This window comes from Anarrhichthys ocellatus, unplaced genomic scaffold (genome assembly GCF_004355925.1).
Source record: "Anarrhichthys ocellatus isolate YVR2014 unplaced genomic scaffold, GSC_Weel_1.0 scaffold1, whole genome shotgun sequence".
NCBI lineage: Eukaryota > Metazoa > Chordata > Actinopteri > Perciformes > Anarhichadidae > Anarrhichthys > Anarrhichthys ocellatus.
The window spans coordinates 16,802,549-16,819,641 of NW_022280031.1; the positions used below are offsets into that span (position 1 = coordinate 16,802,549).

Sequence of the window (17,093 nt, forward strand, 5' to 3'; positions counted from 1 at the left end):
CATTTGATGGATTCTTAAAAATGATTGTAGAATTGCAAACAGTAAATCCTCTCTGCTTCTGGAGTGGCAACATGTCAAACTCGTTAGCACTGCACATGAGTCTGATGCAATCACCACTCTCTCTGGCCTGACCTCCTCTACCCACTGTAACGCAATAACTATATGGCCATCATCTCACATGCAAACACAGATACCTCATCACTGAGTCTCTTCCCACACTCTAAATGGAATTCTGGGATCACTGCTGCTGCTGCTGTTCTACCAGTTTTAGGGTCTTTAGATCCATACATCTGTATTTAATTGTGGTAACTGATGTATGACTTGAAGATCTTACAGTTTCCCCAACGTTATCTCTCATCAGTTCAAGGAGGTCAAGATCAATTCCAGGCTGTGGCAGTAACCAAAGAGGAACAGCTGGACCACAGCTGGAGAATAACTCCTATAACCTAATTCACTAGCCTTCTTCTGAACAACCCAACCAAAGCTCTTTGTTGGCCTGTTGTCATGTTCCCAGCATGGCTCAATTGCACTTATTGTTGGATGGTTGTTATGTCCTTGTAAACTGACCCAATGTGTCATCATGATCTGGATTCTTCTCAACTCCAACGGCATTTCCCCCATCTCTACCTGCAATGCCGGCACAGATGTTGTTTTAAAGACCCCACTACATATTCTTGACGCTTGTATTACATCCAGTTTTCCCAACAAGGTTTTAGACGCCGACCTATATTCCACACAGCCATAGTCTAGAACTGATCTTGGCTAAGTGGAGCGCATGGCCGTCCTTTAATCAGAGGATCGGCGGTTCGATCCCTGGCTCCGCTAGGAGCATGTCGATGTGTCCTTGAGCAAGACACTTAACCCTAAAATTGCTGGTCTTTAAGTTTGGATGTCTTTTTATATATTTAACTATGTTATTATTATAATTGAGGATATAAGATTGGGCATATTTTACTTCCTGGATGTCATATTTATTTAAACATTTATATAAATAAATATATGTGAAGATAGCGTCATTTCTAAATCATACAACCGTAAATTTAAGAAATTTAAAAACTGAACCAACTGTCCAAACATCACAGCGACATAAACAGGCTCCACACGGAGGAAAAGCAACGCTGCAAGTTTCCATCAGTGACAATTGTGCTTTTCTTTTAATACGTGTTGTGATGCTTCACAATCATTAATCGATGGACACATTCAGTGCTCTGACTGAAAACATGTTGACATCAAGTAGGATGTAGGCTTTCTCAATAAATATCTTTATTTACAGATGCTAAATAAATAACCTTATATATTATTATTGTTATTGCACAAAATGAGACTAATAGCCAACAATCTAGCATTAAGTATTACAATTAGACAGAAAATTAAGATTTAAATTTGTTTATACTATATTTATCCTGTTAATTAAGGATACATTTGTCTCTGCATTTGACCCATCCCTATATATGGGGATGTCTTTGACAGGTGACACATGACACGTTAAAAGGCCAAGGCTCAAACAGCCGACCTTGTGGTCACCAGCCAACCCTCTTAACGGCCACGGTCGCCCACCTTTTCCACTAAAGAAAATCTAAGAGCCAATCAGCTCTTTGATCCGAAGACAGCAAGAAGTTTCCCATCATGCCCTGGGGTCACGCAGTCGGTGGAGAGCAACTGCAGCGCCTGGCTCTAAAATCTGCGGCCGCCTCGCTCACGTGAGATCATCGTTACGCACGTTTTCATGACGTCAGAGCAAGTCGGACGCAAATCTACCCAGCATGCATTTTGCCCCGATCGCCGGTGATCGATTCTGCGCAGGCCTGGCTCAAGTCGAACGAGCCTAATGTAATACTCCAGGCTGAACACACGTGAGCCGTCTTTGTTTACGTCTCCATGCGTCCACTGGTTACCCGTGTTTAACGTCACATTGCAATGATTTGTGGGTAATTCCCTTAGGCTAAGTCAGCATCTAATGACTTAAGGAAAGGGTTCATAAAGGAAACAAAATATCTGCGAGAGAGCCCTCAAACACTTGACGATTTGACAGACAGAACTAAACACTCACGGACTTCGCGGGAGCGCGCCTCAAAGTCCGTGAGGGCGGACATTGGCATTGGGTCTCTGCTAGTTTATTTAAAGTCTGTCTTCCTGGTTCTCTGCTTCTCGTTTCCTGCTCCTCTGACGACACCAGCTGTGATTGGTGGAGACCAACCACAGCTCCTCGGGGGCGGGCTCTTGTGGTGCCTTCAATGCTGTAGGAAATGTCTTATATTAACGTTTTTGTATTGTGGAATAAAAAAAATCCCCTTTACAAATCAAATACACTAAAGTGACACTATGTTTGAAACAAAATACGTTTTTACATGAAATATCAATAGAATAACATTGCAAATCAAGTTACATGAGATCAAGTTAAAATGTGAATGAACTCCGTTATTGATTACTTACATCACTTTTATATGTTTTAAGTCTAATCTATTTCTCTGTAATCTGAACACTGATCTTTGATATTTTATCGTCTTGTGAACTAGTTTCTTTTCTTTTAAAAGCATCAAATTTAAAACATGTCACATGTGAAAAGTCAGTCATATATTCACATGTGAACTGAGAGACAACACATGTACAAACATTTAAATATTTTAAATGTAAACCACTTTAAAATAAACTCCAGTGAAGAAGCTCATGAGATGCGGTTTAAAGCTCTCGTAAAGCTCATTTAAAGGACTTTGATTAAAGATTCATTTACATGTGATGAAGTAAAATATCACATTTATCTATTTTAACATTATATTTACTCTCAACACTGTTATTTTTAATTTGGTTCTCTCAAATAAATGTGTTTTCATAATAATGAAAAAGCTCTTTAAACAACAACACATTAAAAGTGTCATGAAGTTTGTGTTTTTATTGTTAGTAGAAGAAGAAAAGACTCATGGACACTTTGAGGTTAAAATAAGGAGACTTGTTTATTTCACTTCATATATAGTATTGCTAATAACACATCTATGTTCATCTAGAGATCAGAGAGGGTTGTAATATAGTGAGACTTGCTCTCTCTGGGGACAAGGAATACATGATGTTCTGTTTGGACACATAAGATGTACTACCTTCAAGAATGAGAGGAAGCTTGTTGAAGTTACATCACTCTTTTCAGAGTATTGTTTCATCAACCTCTAGCCATACTGGAAAGAGAACACTACAAACACCACCCTTAGGATAAACTCCTACCCACAGTCTCCTAACTCACATCAGCTGTGTGTGATCCTGTACACACTGAACTATCTGGTCAGCAGAGAGAAGGTTTCTCTAGCACAGTGGTTCTCAAACTTTTTCTGTCACGCCCCACTTTGGAGGAAGAAAAACGTGCATGCCCCACCGCCCCAACAAAATTGTAACAAAATGGTCCATGTTGAATTTCTATTGAAATAAAATTTTGTGACTCCATCTGTGCTTTTTCAAATAATATAATAAAGAAAATTGCAATCACTTTCAAGTAAACCAGATTGCTCCATCAGACAGCAATTCACTTGTTTTGCACTGAATATCTTTCCAAGATAATAACAAAAAACTGCAACCTGTGAAAAACTAAACAAAACAAGTTCAAATACTTGGCAATAAAGAGTTTTACTGAATTTTACTCCTTGGAGCAGAGGCTGCATTTAGCATACCCTGCCTTATTAATGCATTTAAAATACTGTGACAGCAGGAAGCTGTACTCACGTCTGTTTAGACCGCTACCTTTATCCAGGCCCAGCTCCACCTTTATCCAGGCCCAGCTGCACCTTTATCCAGGCCCAGCTCCACTCACATCTCAGCCCTGCGTCAAGCTGCGCTACACAACCAGCCTCCTCTCCCTGAAGCTCTTTGACCTCATCATCGCATCAGTATCTGAGCTGCATGTTACATCACGTTATTTCCTCCTAAATCGCGATACTGACAAACGTTAACAGTCGACAAAGTTCTGCATGCAGTGGCCGTCAGCCTTAACCCAGCAAGTCTGAACTGTAACAGAACTTAAACTTTAACGGAGGGAAAGACGGTGATTGGCCAAGACTCGACACATCAAAAATGTTTTATTGCGAAGATCACGACATCATCTTTTCTCTTCGTCTCACTCCAATCTGAGAAACGCTGGCTGGCTGGCCGGCTGACACCCCCCCCCCCAAAAAAGAAAACGCTACGGATCTACATGATTCACGTGGATATATTTTGATTCAAAACGGCGAATTTCGCCAAAAAGCGACAAGTTTGCAGGTACGAAAAAATTCTGCATTTCCCCCTGCGCCCCACTTGCAATACCGCTGTGCCCCACAGTTTGAGAACCACTGCTCTAGCAGGAGGAGACTCTCCCTCCTACAGAGAACACAGAGACAATGAGGAACCAGAACTCAACCAGAACCCAAACCCAGGATAAAGAGGTTCAGTGAATGTGGTGTTGAAGGTGTGGAGGTGGATCAGTGTGTCAGAGGAGACTCTGTAGAAGGACAGAGAGCCAGCAGGACAGTCCACATACACTGCTACTCTACCAGAGGGAGAGGAGGAGGAAGAGGAGGAGGAAGAGGAAGAGGAAGAGGTGGGTGTTCTTGCCTTATTGTGAAGGACATAGTAACCATCACCATAGCACCACAGACTCCAGGAATGATCATTCCTTCCAAACCAACCATCCTCACTGTCTCCTTTCCTTCTGATTCCTCTGTAACTCACTGATATAGCAACTCCTCCTCTCCACTCGACCTCCCAGTAACAGCGACCAGTCAGACCAGTTCTACACAGCAGCTGAGGCCAGACATCAAACCTGTCTGGATGATCAGGATATGACTGAACCTCTCCCACACGTGTCACCTTCCTGTTGTTGTCAGACAGTGTGAGTTCTCTGTGTACTGTGTTTGTGTCGAGTGTGAGTTCACAGGAATCTGATGGAGAGAACAAGACACAATACAGCTGCAGTTATTAATCTATCATCTGTTTGACAATGACAGAGATGAATGAGTGATGTCACAGTTTGAAGATGCTTTGTTTTCATGAATCAAACTCAAAGCACACTTACACTTCCTCAGACCTGGTCTGAACCATCGGACTCCAGCAGGCTCCACCCTGAAAGGAGGAGGGAGGTCAGAGCAGCATGGAAACATGGACATTACATCGCTCTCACACACAGAGCTTTGTTATTCATGTTCACATGGAGCACTTATTATTCATCAGCTCATATTCTTTTACTTCACTGGAGCTTCTTCTGATTGGCCCATGACGACAGCTCATTATGTTCACTTATTCATGATATATTATTATCAGTATTATATTGACCATCATCATCCATTTCACACTCAATTTCCTCTACCAGTCAGTCAGTAAATCACATGTTTAAACCTGCATCAATTGATTTCTTTGTCCACTTGTGGTTCAGTGAAAACAAGCTGTGAACACAACATGTGACATATCAGCTTATAAAGTAGTTGGGTCGCCAATCCTGGTAAGATTCCTGAGTTTCAGGATAAAGTTCAAACTCTTCACCTCTCCAGACAAAAGGGCGAGCTCCTCATCAACAACACCAGGATCCACTTGTACCCCGACTACAGTGCAGAGAGTTTGAACACATCAAAAGGAAACTTGTGGACATGAACATGGACTACTCGCTTCTCTCTCCCTCTGTTCTTCACGTCAACTGTGAAGAAGAAAAGGATGCAGAGGACTTTATGAAGGAGGTGGAGAGACGTCGCTCTCAAATTCACTTCAAGCCATATGTGAACCAACAACCTTATGGTGAAGTAGACCATTCACTTTATAACCCTCCCTCTTTACGTTCTGATTGTGAGGTTTTTTAATTGATGAGAGTAGAAGAAGAACAATATATAACATCGGATGCTGAGCATGATGAACTGAACAAAGACTCTAAACAAAGACTCTTTCGATCCTTTGCATGATCTTAGTATTTCTGACATCATCATAGATGCTCACATGTACTCCATCTACCTCAAACATTTAAAAACGGACAGGGAAGGTAAAGGTTTGAACGTTGTTATCTCACTAACACTGCATTCTGTCCTCTATCTTCCATAACCCGGTACCTGCAATGGCGTCCCGGTGCGATTCAAGATGACCCCCGTTTCTGACCGACAAAGAAAAGCCACGTCAAGGTCTTGCTTTACCACCCGACTCCGTCTCCTCTGCAAACGAGGTGGACATCCTCCTCAGCTATACACCTCGCACCCCTTCCTCATCGGAGCAGCTACCTCTGCAGCCACTCTGGTCCCAGCATCTACACTGGAAGCTACGGGTCGCTGGTCCTCAGCAGCTTACGAACCGAGAGTCACAGATGTTCATTCTGTACACATGACATCTATTGCACTTCTGTCCATCCTGATAGAGGATCCTCCTCTGTGCTCTCCCTAAGGTCTCTTCCTCTTTCTCCCTGTTAAAGGGTTTTTTGCCGTTGGGTTCCGTTGTTGCTCGGTGCTCCCAGTCTTAGCTTGGTAGCTGCTGGCTAATCAGGGGAGCATTCAAAGAGAGGAGCCATCATCGCCAAGTTTAGCTGCATTTCTATTTGTTGCACGAGACGAGAGTGTTCCTGACTGAAGTAGCAGAAAGAAGAAGAAAATAATATCTGAACAGAAAAACCTAGAGGCAGAATTACTAAGTTGTGAACAGATACAAACATCCAACTAAAAAGAACTACAAATGAGTGTTGTAAGGGCTGCTCTTAATACTTAAGCAGCAAACTGAGAAAATCTCCCAACAAACAAACTGAGAAAATATTATTTACTAAAAAACAAAAGGTTGTATGAATATGGGAACAAACCAGGAAATGTACTCTCTAACATATAAGTAACCATAACTCTGTCTCATGTCTGAAAACCTCGAGCGGAAAATGTTTGAAATCTGAGGAGATTAATGCTATATTTACTAATTATTACAAATCACTGTATACATCAGAAATACATAAAAGTGACTCTCAAATAAACAGCTTTCTAGACAACAACAAGAGGCTTTGAATAAGTCAATTACATTTATAGAGAGAGGAAGCTATAGACGACATCCCCTCTGGGAAAGATGGCTTTCCCCCAGAAATATAGAAAGTATTCAAAGACAGTTTTATTCCACTCTTAAGTCAAATGTACAAATATTCCTTCCTGAATCAAAAACTACCTGAATCAACACAGACTTGACACCAAAGCCAGGTAAAAACCCAGAGGAACCGTCCTCATATAGACCAATTAGTTTGCAATGTGTGAAACTAAATATTGGTCAAGCTTTTAGCTAAAAGACTCAACCCCATCATACCCACCATCATCGGGCCTGATCAAACAGGATTTGTGCAAGGTCGTCGTTCCTACACTAATGTGAGGCGTTTATTGGGGGTCATTCAATATGCCAAAAACAAACCTCTAGACTCTATGGTGGTCTCCTTAGACGCTGAGAAAGCGTTCGATCGAATGGAAATATATGTTCAACGTTTTGGAAAGTTTCTCTCTGGGTAACACATTTATAAGTTGGGTAAAATGGCTGTACACCTCTCCACAAGCAATGGTTATGGCTAACGGTCTCACTTCACCCCGGTTCACTCTCGGGCGTGGCACTCGTTAAGGTGGTCCACTGTCCCCACTTCTGTTTTCCACTGCCATTGAACCTCTGGCCGAGGCTATTAGAACACACCCACATATTAATGGTATTAACAGTGGGGAAAAGAAGCATATCATGTCGTATGCGGATGATATACTGCTATTTCTCTGCAACCCTAAACAATCAATTCCCTCTGTGCTAGAAACAATCAATGAATGTAGTAGTCTCTCTGAATATAAGATCAATGTGGGTAAATCTACTGCCCTACCACTTGGAAGCAGTAGAGACCCAGATAACGGTATAATATCTCCATTTAATTTGTCTTACAATGGCTTTAAATATCTGGGAATCCATATCTCCTACCAACTGGAAGATCTGGTGAAGATGAATCATCCTCCTTTCCTTAAACAAGTTAAACTGGATTTACTAACAGTCAAGAATGGTTTCTATGATCTGTAATCTGGGGGTGAAAATATATATATATAGTTGAAGTCCGTCTGCAGCCACAATAATGTTTGGACTAAAGGGCAACAGACACTGGTGGCAGATGACCAGCATCAAAACATCAATCTATTGTTTGATATGAGCCCACAAACCTGCAGCGCGACGACGTTGACTCATGTCAACCCACCATGATAACGGTCAACGTGTCAGGATACACCACTGTCCTATTTTTCTAATGTTGAAACAAGACAACGCTCCAGAAAAACAACAGTTTCATCACCTTCCCTCCCTGTTTTGGCTCATCCTGGCTACTCTTCCCTGACTACTTCTGTCTGCATTGATGGTCTGATGTGGGACACAAACAGTTTGATGTGTCTCTGGTAGTTTGAGGTCAGCTTGGTGTCTCAGGGTCATATTAACCAGGCTGACAGTGTGATAGAGAAAAAGTTTCCAGCTCTACCGCCTCCATCAGACTGATTGCTGCAGCAGGCCTCTTCATACCTGAGAGTTTCCAGTCTCCGGCAAGGATCCTCCAGTCCAGCAGACAGCAGCTTCACTCCTGAGTCTCCTGGATGATTGTAGCTCAGGTCCAGCTCTCTCAGATGGGAGGGGTTGGAGGTCAGAGCTGAGGCCAGATAAGCACAGCCTTCCTCTGTGATCAGACAGCCTGACAGGCTGCAAACACACAAAACAACACACGTCACGTAATGTGAGGGAACTGTGAGGGCTGAAAGGTTACTGCAGTACTGCGATACTGTCGGCTACTGTGGGGTTACATTAACATTGTTATTGATTGTTTTCCAGCCACAACCAAACACTCACTAATGTCGATCAACAATCTGACAACATTACTGCTAACTCTTTGATTCTTCTCTGAAATTTGTTATTATAACAGCAATGAGAAAAAAAGACTATAAAATATGTTTTATTAATATTTTTAAAATAATAGAAACAAAATTGGTTTAAAACCACGCAAGCACAGACACAATCTTATGCAGGTTAAGAGTTTATCCACCAATGTAAATCAGGATTAAGGTGGTCATCAATGGAACATATTGATGAATCCTGACCTGAGAGTTTCCAGTTCTGAGTGTGGAGTCTCCAGTCCAGCAGACAGCAGCTTCACTCCTGAATCCTTCAGGTCGTTGTTACTCAGGTCCAGCTCTCTCAGACTAGAGGACTGGGAGCTGAGAACTGAAGACAGAGCTTCACAGCTTCTCTCTGAGAGGTTACAGTCACTCAGTCTGAAGAGACAATGATGAAGAAAAATAAACAATAAGTAGAAAAGATAGCAGCATATTTAAGTTATGATATATGAATCTAACTATCTGTACTTACAGAGCTCTGTTAGAGGCTTTGACCACTGGCAGCAGCCTCAGAAGAGCCTCCTCTGAAGCAGAGTATTTCTTCAGGTCAAACACATCCAGATCTTTTTCTGATGACAGTAAGATGAAGACCAGAGCTGACCACTGAGCAGGAGACAGTTTATCTGTGGAGAGACGTCCTGAACTCAGGGACTGTTGGATCTCCTCCACTAGAGAACCATCATTCAGTTCATTCAGACAGTGGAACAGATTGATGCTTTTCTCTGGAGACACATTCTCACTGATCTTCTTCTTGATGTACTGGACTGTTCTCTGATTGGTCTGTGAGCTACTTCCTGTCTTTGTCAGCAGACCTCGTAGGAGAGTCTGATTGGTCTGCAGTGAAAGACCCAGGAGGAAATGGAGGAACAAGTCCAGGTGTCCATTTGGACTCTGTAAGGCCTTGTCCACAGCACTCTGGTAGAGACGTATTGGTTCAGGTTTGTCTCTAAAGACTTTAGACAACCAGGAGGTTGTTTGTTCTTCTGACAGCAGATTGACTCCAGAGTTGATGAAGGTCAGATGGACATGAAGAGCAGCCAGAAACTCCTGAACACTCAGATGGACGAAGCAGAACACCTTGTCCTGGTACAGTCCTCTCTCCTCTCTAAAGATCTGTGTGAACACTCCTGAGTACACCGAGGCTGCTCTGATATTGATGCCACACTCTGCCAGGTCGGATTCATAGAAGATCAGGTTGCCTTTCTGCAGCTGATCAAAAGCCAGTTTTCCCAGAGACTCAGTCATCTTCCTGCTCTCTGGACTCCAGCGTGGATCTGTCTCAGCTCCTCCATCATACTTGACCTTCTTCCGTTCGGACTGAACCACCAGGAAGTGGATGTACATCTCAGTCAGGGTCTTGGGCAGCTCTCCTCCCTCTCTGGTCTTCAACACATCCTCCAGAACTGTAGCAGTGATCCAGCAGAAGACTGGGATGTGGCACATGATGTGGAGTCTTCGTGAGGTCTTGATGTGGTAGATGATCCTGCTGGCCTGCTCCTCATCTCTGAATCTCTTCCTGAAGTACTACTCCTTCTGTGGGTCAGTGAACCCTCTGACCTCTGTCACCAAGTCAACACAGTCAGGAGGGATCTGATTGGCTGCTGCAGGTCGTGTGGTTATCCAGAGGCGAGCAGAGGGAAGCAGTTCCCCCCTGAAGAGGTTTGTCAGCAGCACATCCACTGAGGTGGACTCTGTAACATCAGTCAGTACCTCATTGTTGTGGAAGTCCAGAGGAAGTCGACACTCATCCAGACCGTCAAAGATGAACAGAACCAGGAACTCTTCAAACCTGCAGATTCCTGCTTCTTTGGTTTCACTGAAGAAGTGATGAACAAGTTCCACCAAGCTGTACCGTTTCTCTTTCAGCACATTCAGCTCTCTGAAAGTGAATGGAAATGTGAACTGTATGTCCTGGTTGGCTTTGTCTTCAGCCCAGTCCAGAGTGAACTTCTGTGTTAAGACTGTTTTCCCAATGCCAGCCACTCCCTTTGACATCACTGTTCTGATTGGTTCCTCTCTTCCAGGTGAGGCTTTAAAGATGTCTTCTTGTCTGATGGTTGTTTCTGGTCTGTGTGGTTTCCTGGATGCTGTTTCAATCTGTCTGACCTCATGTTCATCATTGACCACTGCAGTCCCTCCCTCTGTGATGTAGAGCTCTGTGTACATCTGAGTCAGAAGGGTTGGGTTTCCTGCTTTAGCAATCCCCTCAAACACACACTGGTACTTCTTCTTCAGGTTAGATTTGAGTTCATGATGACAAACTGCAGCAAGTCCTGAATGAACACACAACAAAGAAGATCAATGAGTCAAAGAATAGATTTCAACATGTCATTTCCTCAAAGAATGAGTCTATCTCTTGAGACATTAGTAATCGTCCCATTTATCCAGCATGTTAAGGGCGACTGTGGCTAAGTGGATAGCAGGGCCGTCCTTCAATCAGAGGATCGGTGGTTTGATCCCCGTTCCGCTAATCGCATGTCGATGTGTCCTTGAGCAAGACACTTAACCCCAAAAATTGCTCCCGTAGCTGTGCCCACGGTGTAGAATTGAGATAGAATCTGAATTGTAAGTTTGGATAAAAGCGTCTGCTAAATGACTGTAATGTAATGTTAAATCTTTAGAGAAATCCTCTTACTGCTCTGCAGACAGTCAGCCAGCTCCTCCTGCTTCATTCTCCTCAGGAAGTGCAGTGTGATCTTCACAAATGCCTCTCTGCTGCTGCTCCTCCTCTGCTCTTCATCCTCACTGTCCAGCACCTCGTCATCCTCCCTCTCTAAGCATTCTGGGTAATCTGAACTCACAACCTTCTGGATCTTCTTCAGCTCTTTCTTCACAAAAGCAACGATGTTCTCCTCCAGCAGCTGGAACAGAATATTCTATGAATGACACAAACTAAAACCATGGAACCAAACATCAGATCCATGTTGGACAGACTGACAATCCACTGGTCTACAAAGTGCAGCATGGAGATGATTGTGAACAGAATAGATGTAAAAGTAGTTGTACATGTACAGACCATAAATATGGAGTCCTGGTGTGTTTGATGCTGCTGGGCAGACTGACCTCTGGGAACCTCTGAGCTCTCCTGGTCCTCTCTGTGGAGGAATCATGAACAATCAGCTCACATTGTGTTTGTACCATTAACACAAATACAACAATCAGTTAAAGATGTTGTGTTCTGTCATGATTGATCACAATGAAAACCAGATGCTAAACAGATTCTTATCTCTGCTTTTATTGGACAGTAAAAGTTATTTTATTGGCAGCACGGTCTACTCCAGGGGTCGGCAACCTGCGGCTCGGGAGCCACATGCGGCTCTTCAGCCCCTCTGTTGCGGCTCCCTGAGTCTATATCGGGGGTCCCCAACTGCCGGATCCGGACCCAGGACCTAAACTCGATTGATAATTCGGAATTGTACATATTAGGCACTGAGTTTATACTTTAACCGGCGCATCTTATTCAGCCGTTACGGCACTTGTTCAGCGGTGCAGGAAACGCACCGACCAATGCATTGCAAATCATATCACGTGATGCAGCTCAGCCAATCAAATACGAGTATTCTGACAAGTTTCCTGACTCGAGCGAGGTTTACACACACGTGACACACGGGGCTGAGACGAGGAAATAGAATGAAGAGCAGGGAAATTGCGCTAATAGAAGTTATCTCACATGACTCTCTCCAAAAAGAGAAATGTGTTCAGAGAATATAATTTATAAGCAAGAATGAACAGAATCTTATATGTTAATTATTCCCACAGGCAGTTAAATCCTCTACCCCTGTCAAGCGCTTTTCCCTGCAGGTGGCTAATCATGATTTTCAGACCCTCGCCCTCTGTAAACCATCAATGGATATATCCAAAAAAAGAAAAGTCACGGAGGAAAATAGACAGTTTAACTCTGCGTGGACGTATTCATTTATTTTCACTGCCAACGATGCTGGCTTACCTGTATGCTTGATATGTGCAAAAAATGTAATGTTGAAAGACACTTCCAGAACAAGCACACAGCATTTGCTGAAAAGTGTCACGCTGGAGATGAGCGACAAAGAGCGATTTCTCAGCTGCTGCAGCAAACTGAGCTCTTCATAAGAGTTTGATATTGTTCTAACAGGTAAAATAGCAATAAAATGTCAAGAATTGTCTTTATTCTTGTTCTATATTTTTATAAATACAACAAACTATAGTTTTTGTATATATAATATAACTATATATAAAACTTTATAAGCTGTGATATCAAATAGCTTTTGTGGCTCCAGACGAATTTTATTTGGTGGAAAATAGGGCAAAATGGCTCTTTGGATAGAAAAGGTTGCCGACCTCTGGTCTAGTCAAAGATTATATCGTAGGTCAAATTAATACCGGTTTACTTTATATACCTTCGACCCCGAGATACAACTACAACTAGAAACACATCTGATGTGATACTTTTTCATATTTGGTGTAGTTTCTATTCTACCATTGTGTTGTTAGTCAGATGTACCAAGACGTAATACTGTTGATCTGTCACATCATTGAAACAAAGGGTCTGTGTTTGGTTTTGTCCACAGCACCATTGGGGAGACTTCCTCCTCCGAGTCTTTCTAGTCTCCAGACCTCTGCAACTAGAGTTAGGATTATGTCCAGAATGCTACTTCCTGTCTGATGTAAAACCTACAATTAGTTAAAGATATTTCGTCATGTCATGATCACAATGAGAAGTTAGATCATAACGATAGATCAAAGACGAAATGATAGACGACCAAATTTGTATCTGTGTAACAGTTAGTCATCTGTTTCAAGAACTTACTCTGGGTCATAAGAACGGCGTCCATCTTTGAAGTCAATCGGCTGACCTTTAGACCGACCACTCTTCATGGACACACAGCTGGGTTCAGGAGACTTTTCTCTCTGCTGCTGTGAACTGATAGAAACACTGACATTTACTCAACATACAATCTTCATATCTCTGCTTTAACTGGTTTTATTGGACAGTAAAAGTTATTTTACGGACATTAAAATGTGTCTTTAATGACAAAGAAGACATGTTTTATGGTGACTTGTTTGCTTATTCAACCAAATAGCATCACAATGAGACACAATGACCGTTTACATGCACACTCATATTCCTCTATTATTCAGAATGTGACGTTAAAAGTTATTTCATTACAATTAAATTTGTCTTTGAAACTCGTCTTGCTTATGCTTATTCAACATGGGATACTTGTATTTCGTGCAGCTTTTTTTGAACCAGTGTGTTGTTAGTCAGATGTCTTCAGAATGAAGACTGTCGACCTGTCACATCATCATGTATGTGGTTTGGTTCACTCCTGTCTGATAAACTAACATCCATGTTCTCCAAACCACATCATCATGTATGTGGTTTGGTTCACTCCTGTCTGATAAACTAACATCCATGTTCTCCTACACGGCTTCTTTAAACTGGCTCCCAGCCTCAGCTCACATCAGCTCCAGACTCTGGTGCTGGTCTACGGGGAAGTGAAGGGAACTGGTCCTTCCTACTTAGGAGCCGTGGTCAAACCCTACACTCCTCTACCTCTGGACGTTTGGCCGCCCTGTCCCTCAGAGGACCCTGTGGTCTCATCTCCATCATCACTCTGTTCTGTTCTGGTCCCACAGTGGTGGAATAAAGTACTGAAGTCAGGACAGCAGAGTCACTGAACATCTTCCACCACCATCTGAGAGCCATCTGTCACACGACACCTTCACACACCTGACGTACATCTCATGTCTTTAACATGTTAAAACGTAGCTCTCTAACACACTGTCACTTGTTTATTTGGGGATGTACTTTCATGTTCTCATGACATGTACCTGACGTTCTGGTTCACTTTGACTGCTCTGATTATAAATCACTGTGGACTAATGAACTCTGTCCCTCATTGGTTGTCTGAACTCAAACACACTGTCCTGGTTGTAGTCTGGACACATATTAGGTAATAAACCAGTTCCTGTTTAATCCAGGAAGTGACTGATCACTGATGTAGTTCTGGTTTTACTACTTCGTTACTTTTCAATAAGCAGGACAAACAGCAGTATCATCACCTGTCTACTGTTCTTTACAGAGTACTTTAATATCAGCAGTAGAAGACCAGTTCTACTGGGAAGCTGTCAGGTACATGTTAAATGTGATTAAACTTACTCTGCAGAAGAAACTTCTCCTCCTTTAAAATCGATGCCATGTTGGTGTGACTGGTTAGTCTCAGGGGACACACAGCTGGGTTCAGGTTCAGGTCCAGGGGCCTCTGGTCTCTGATGGATCCTGGCACACAGAGGAAGACCAGCAGGGAAGGTAATTCAGTTTTTAGTCTTCAGTCTCAGCAGCTGTTGGACAAACTAGCAGCTGTCAACAAGAAAAGGATGAATACAGCAATGTTTTATTATAAATATATTGTCTCTTAAGAATGTGTGTGTGTGTGAATGTGAAGATTATGAATAAAGAAGCTGTAATTATGTGACACGCAGCATCTTCTAGCACAGCTGGGATTTGAACTGATGACGTTTAATCAACAAGGTTCACACTGCACCAAGAAGCTAATGCCAGACACAGAGATGCATCTACAACACACTATTGTATTATTGTAGATTAACACTTTAATGTACAAGTATAAAAAGAACAAACATGATCCGTGATGATTCCTCAGAGCTCAAGATGTCGTCTTGAAAACAGTTCAAAACCCAAAAATATTCAGTTTACAGCGATTGAAAGAAGAGAAGAAGCTGATTGTAGAAAGATAAACTCAGAACATTGGAAGAGATGAATTAATGAATGTTTCTTGAACAATTTCTGAAGTGTGAGTGAATTATTGAAGGTGTTCATCTGTAAAACAAGGTGAACAAAGTAATGAGTGTGAATGAAGCTGAACATGAAGTCTGTTGACTGAGTGTAAACCTCACTAAGTACCAGGGGGAGCTCAGCAGCTGAGGTAGAAACATGAAGCTCCACCCTCTGGACCTGAACACTGAGCCCTCCTCCTGTCACTCTGTGATGTGTTCAAGTGCTCTCTGTTAATAACACCGTCACACTGCTGGGTCCACAGGGTGAACACGAGGACTTCACTCGTTGACATGGATACAGCAGGACATGTGTCCTGTTGAACCTGAGATCATCTCACAGTTTGTCTAAAGAGCTCCAGTCAGCATTTGAATCAACAACTTTATTGAAAATGTTTAGTCTGCTGCTTCAGACAGTGAACGTTTTTTACTCCCGGTATCACTAGAGAACAACATAAACCTAGACCTCAGCAACTAGTCCCTAGACCTCTACAACTAGTCCCTAGTCCTCAGCAACTAGTCCCTAGACCTCTACAACTAGTCCCTAGACCTCAGCAACTAGTCAACAGAGAAACAGTCAACATCAAGTTAGTAAGAATGAATGTGTTGAAGGTAAAACAGGATCAAATGTAAAGAGAAGTATTGAGTGTGATACCTTTTCATGTTGCTGATAAGCTGCAGCCACCTGATGAAGACAGACAGACGGGTTCATCATTAGTCTTCAGTCTCATTAGGGCCCGAACACCGACGTAGTCGGAGCTGAGGACCTATTGTTATTCTAATGTTTATTATTAGGGCCCGAGCACCGACGTAGAGACACGCGCACTGAAGACTTTGTGACGTGTTGCTCTGTTCTTCTTCACTGGTGCTCCTCTGAAGTCCACTTGAACTAGTTTCTGCTGGACCTGAAGGACCAAAGAGTCCCTTAGTGAAAAGAGTCGCTTACTAACCTTTAGAAGCAGAGAAGAAGAAGCTGCGACATCAGGACCTCCAAAAGTGAAACTAAAGTGACACAGGAAACTGGGGTCATGTGGTCCGTCATCCGCGGATCCTCGGTCACGTCAGCCGGCACTTGAAATGTAATGCTCGTCTATTCGTGGTGCTACGGTACGGGTGCTTGGATAGCCCAAAAAGCCCGGAAATAGACCTATATTTCATCAATAATTTGCCCAATTTGTTAAAAAACAACGTCATTTTGTACATTATATGAAATCCAACAATAAAAAAATCTGAAATTACACTGCTGTATAATCTTTAATTGAAAAAGGGTTCGAAAATTATAATAGAGCTGATTTTACATCAAATTTTCTCAAAAACTGTATAGTAATATTACATTACATTTGACATGGAGATACATGGGGTCATCATGAACATAACTCCAACGGACATTTTAGCTAACCAATGAAGGAAATGTTTTTTTTAGAGATCAAAGATGATTATTAGGTAATATTATAATTTTCGAACCCTTTT

General features: G+C 42.4%; 1 protein-coding gene across 1 annotated transcript; it reads right to left on the bottom strand.

Moving 5' to 3' along the window:
* Window positions 1-4,249: 4,249 nt before the first annotated feature.
* On the bottom strand, window positions 4,250-16,563 carry LOC116382965 (protein NLRC3-like). Its single transcript, XM_031846456.1, is given in 10 exon segments — window positions 4,250-4,898; window positions 5,033-5,079; window positions 8,488-8,661; window positions 9,057-9,230; window positions 9,325-11,125; window positions 11,488-11,713; window positions 11,869-11,947; window positions 13,639-13,752; window positions 14,992-15,111; window positions 16,279-16,563. Coding segments are annotated over 10 exon segments (3,303 nt in total). The 5' UTR covers window positions 16,287-16,563; the 3' UTR covers window positions 4,250-4,338.
* Window positions 16,564-17,093: the final 530 nt, after the last annotated feature.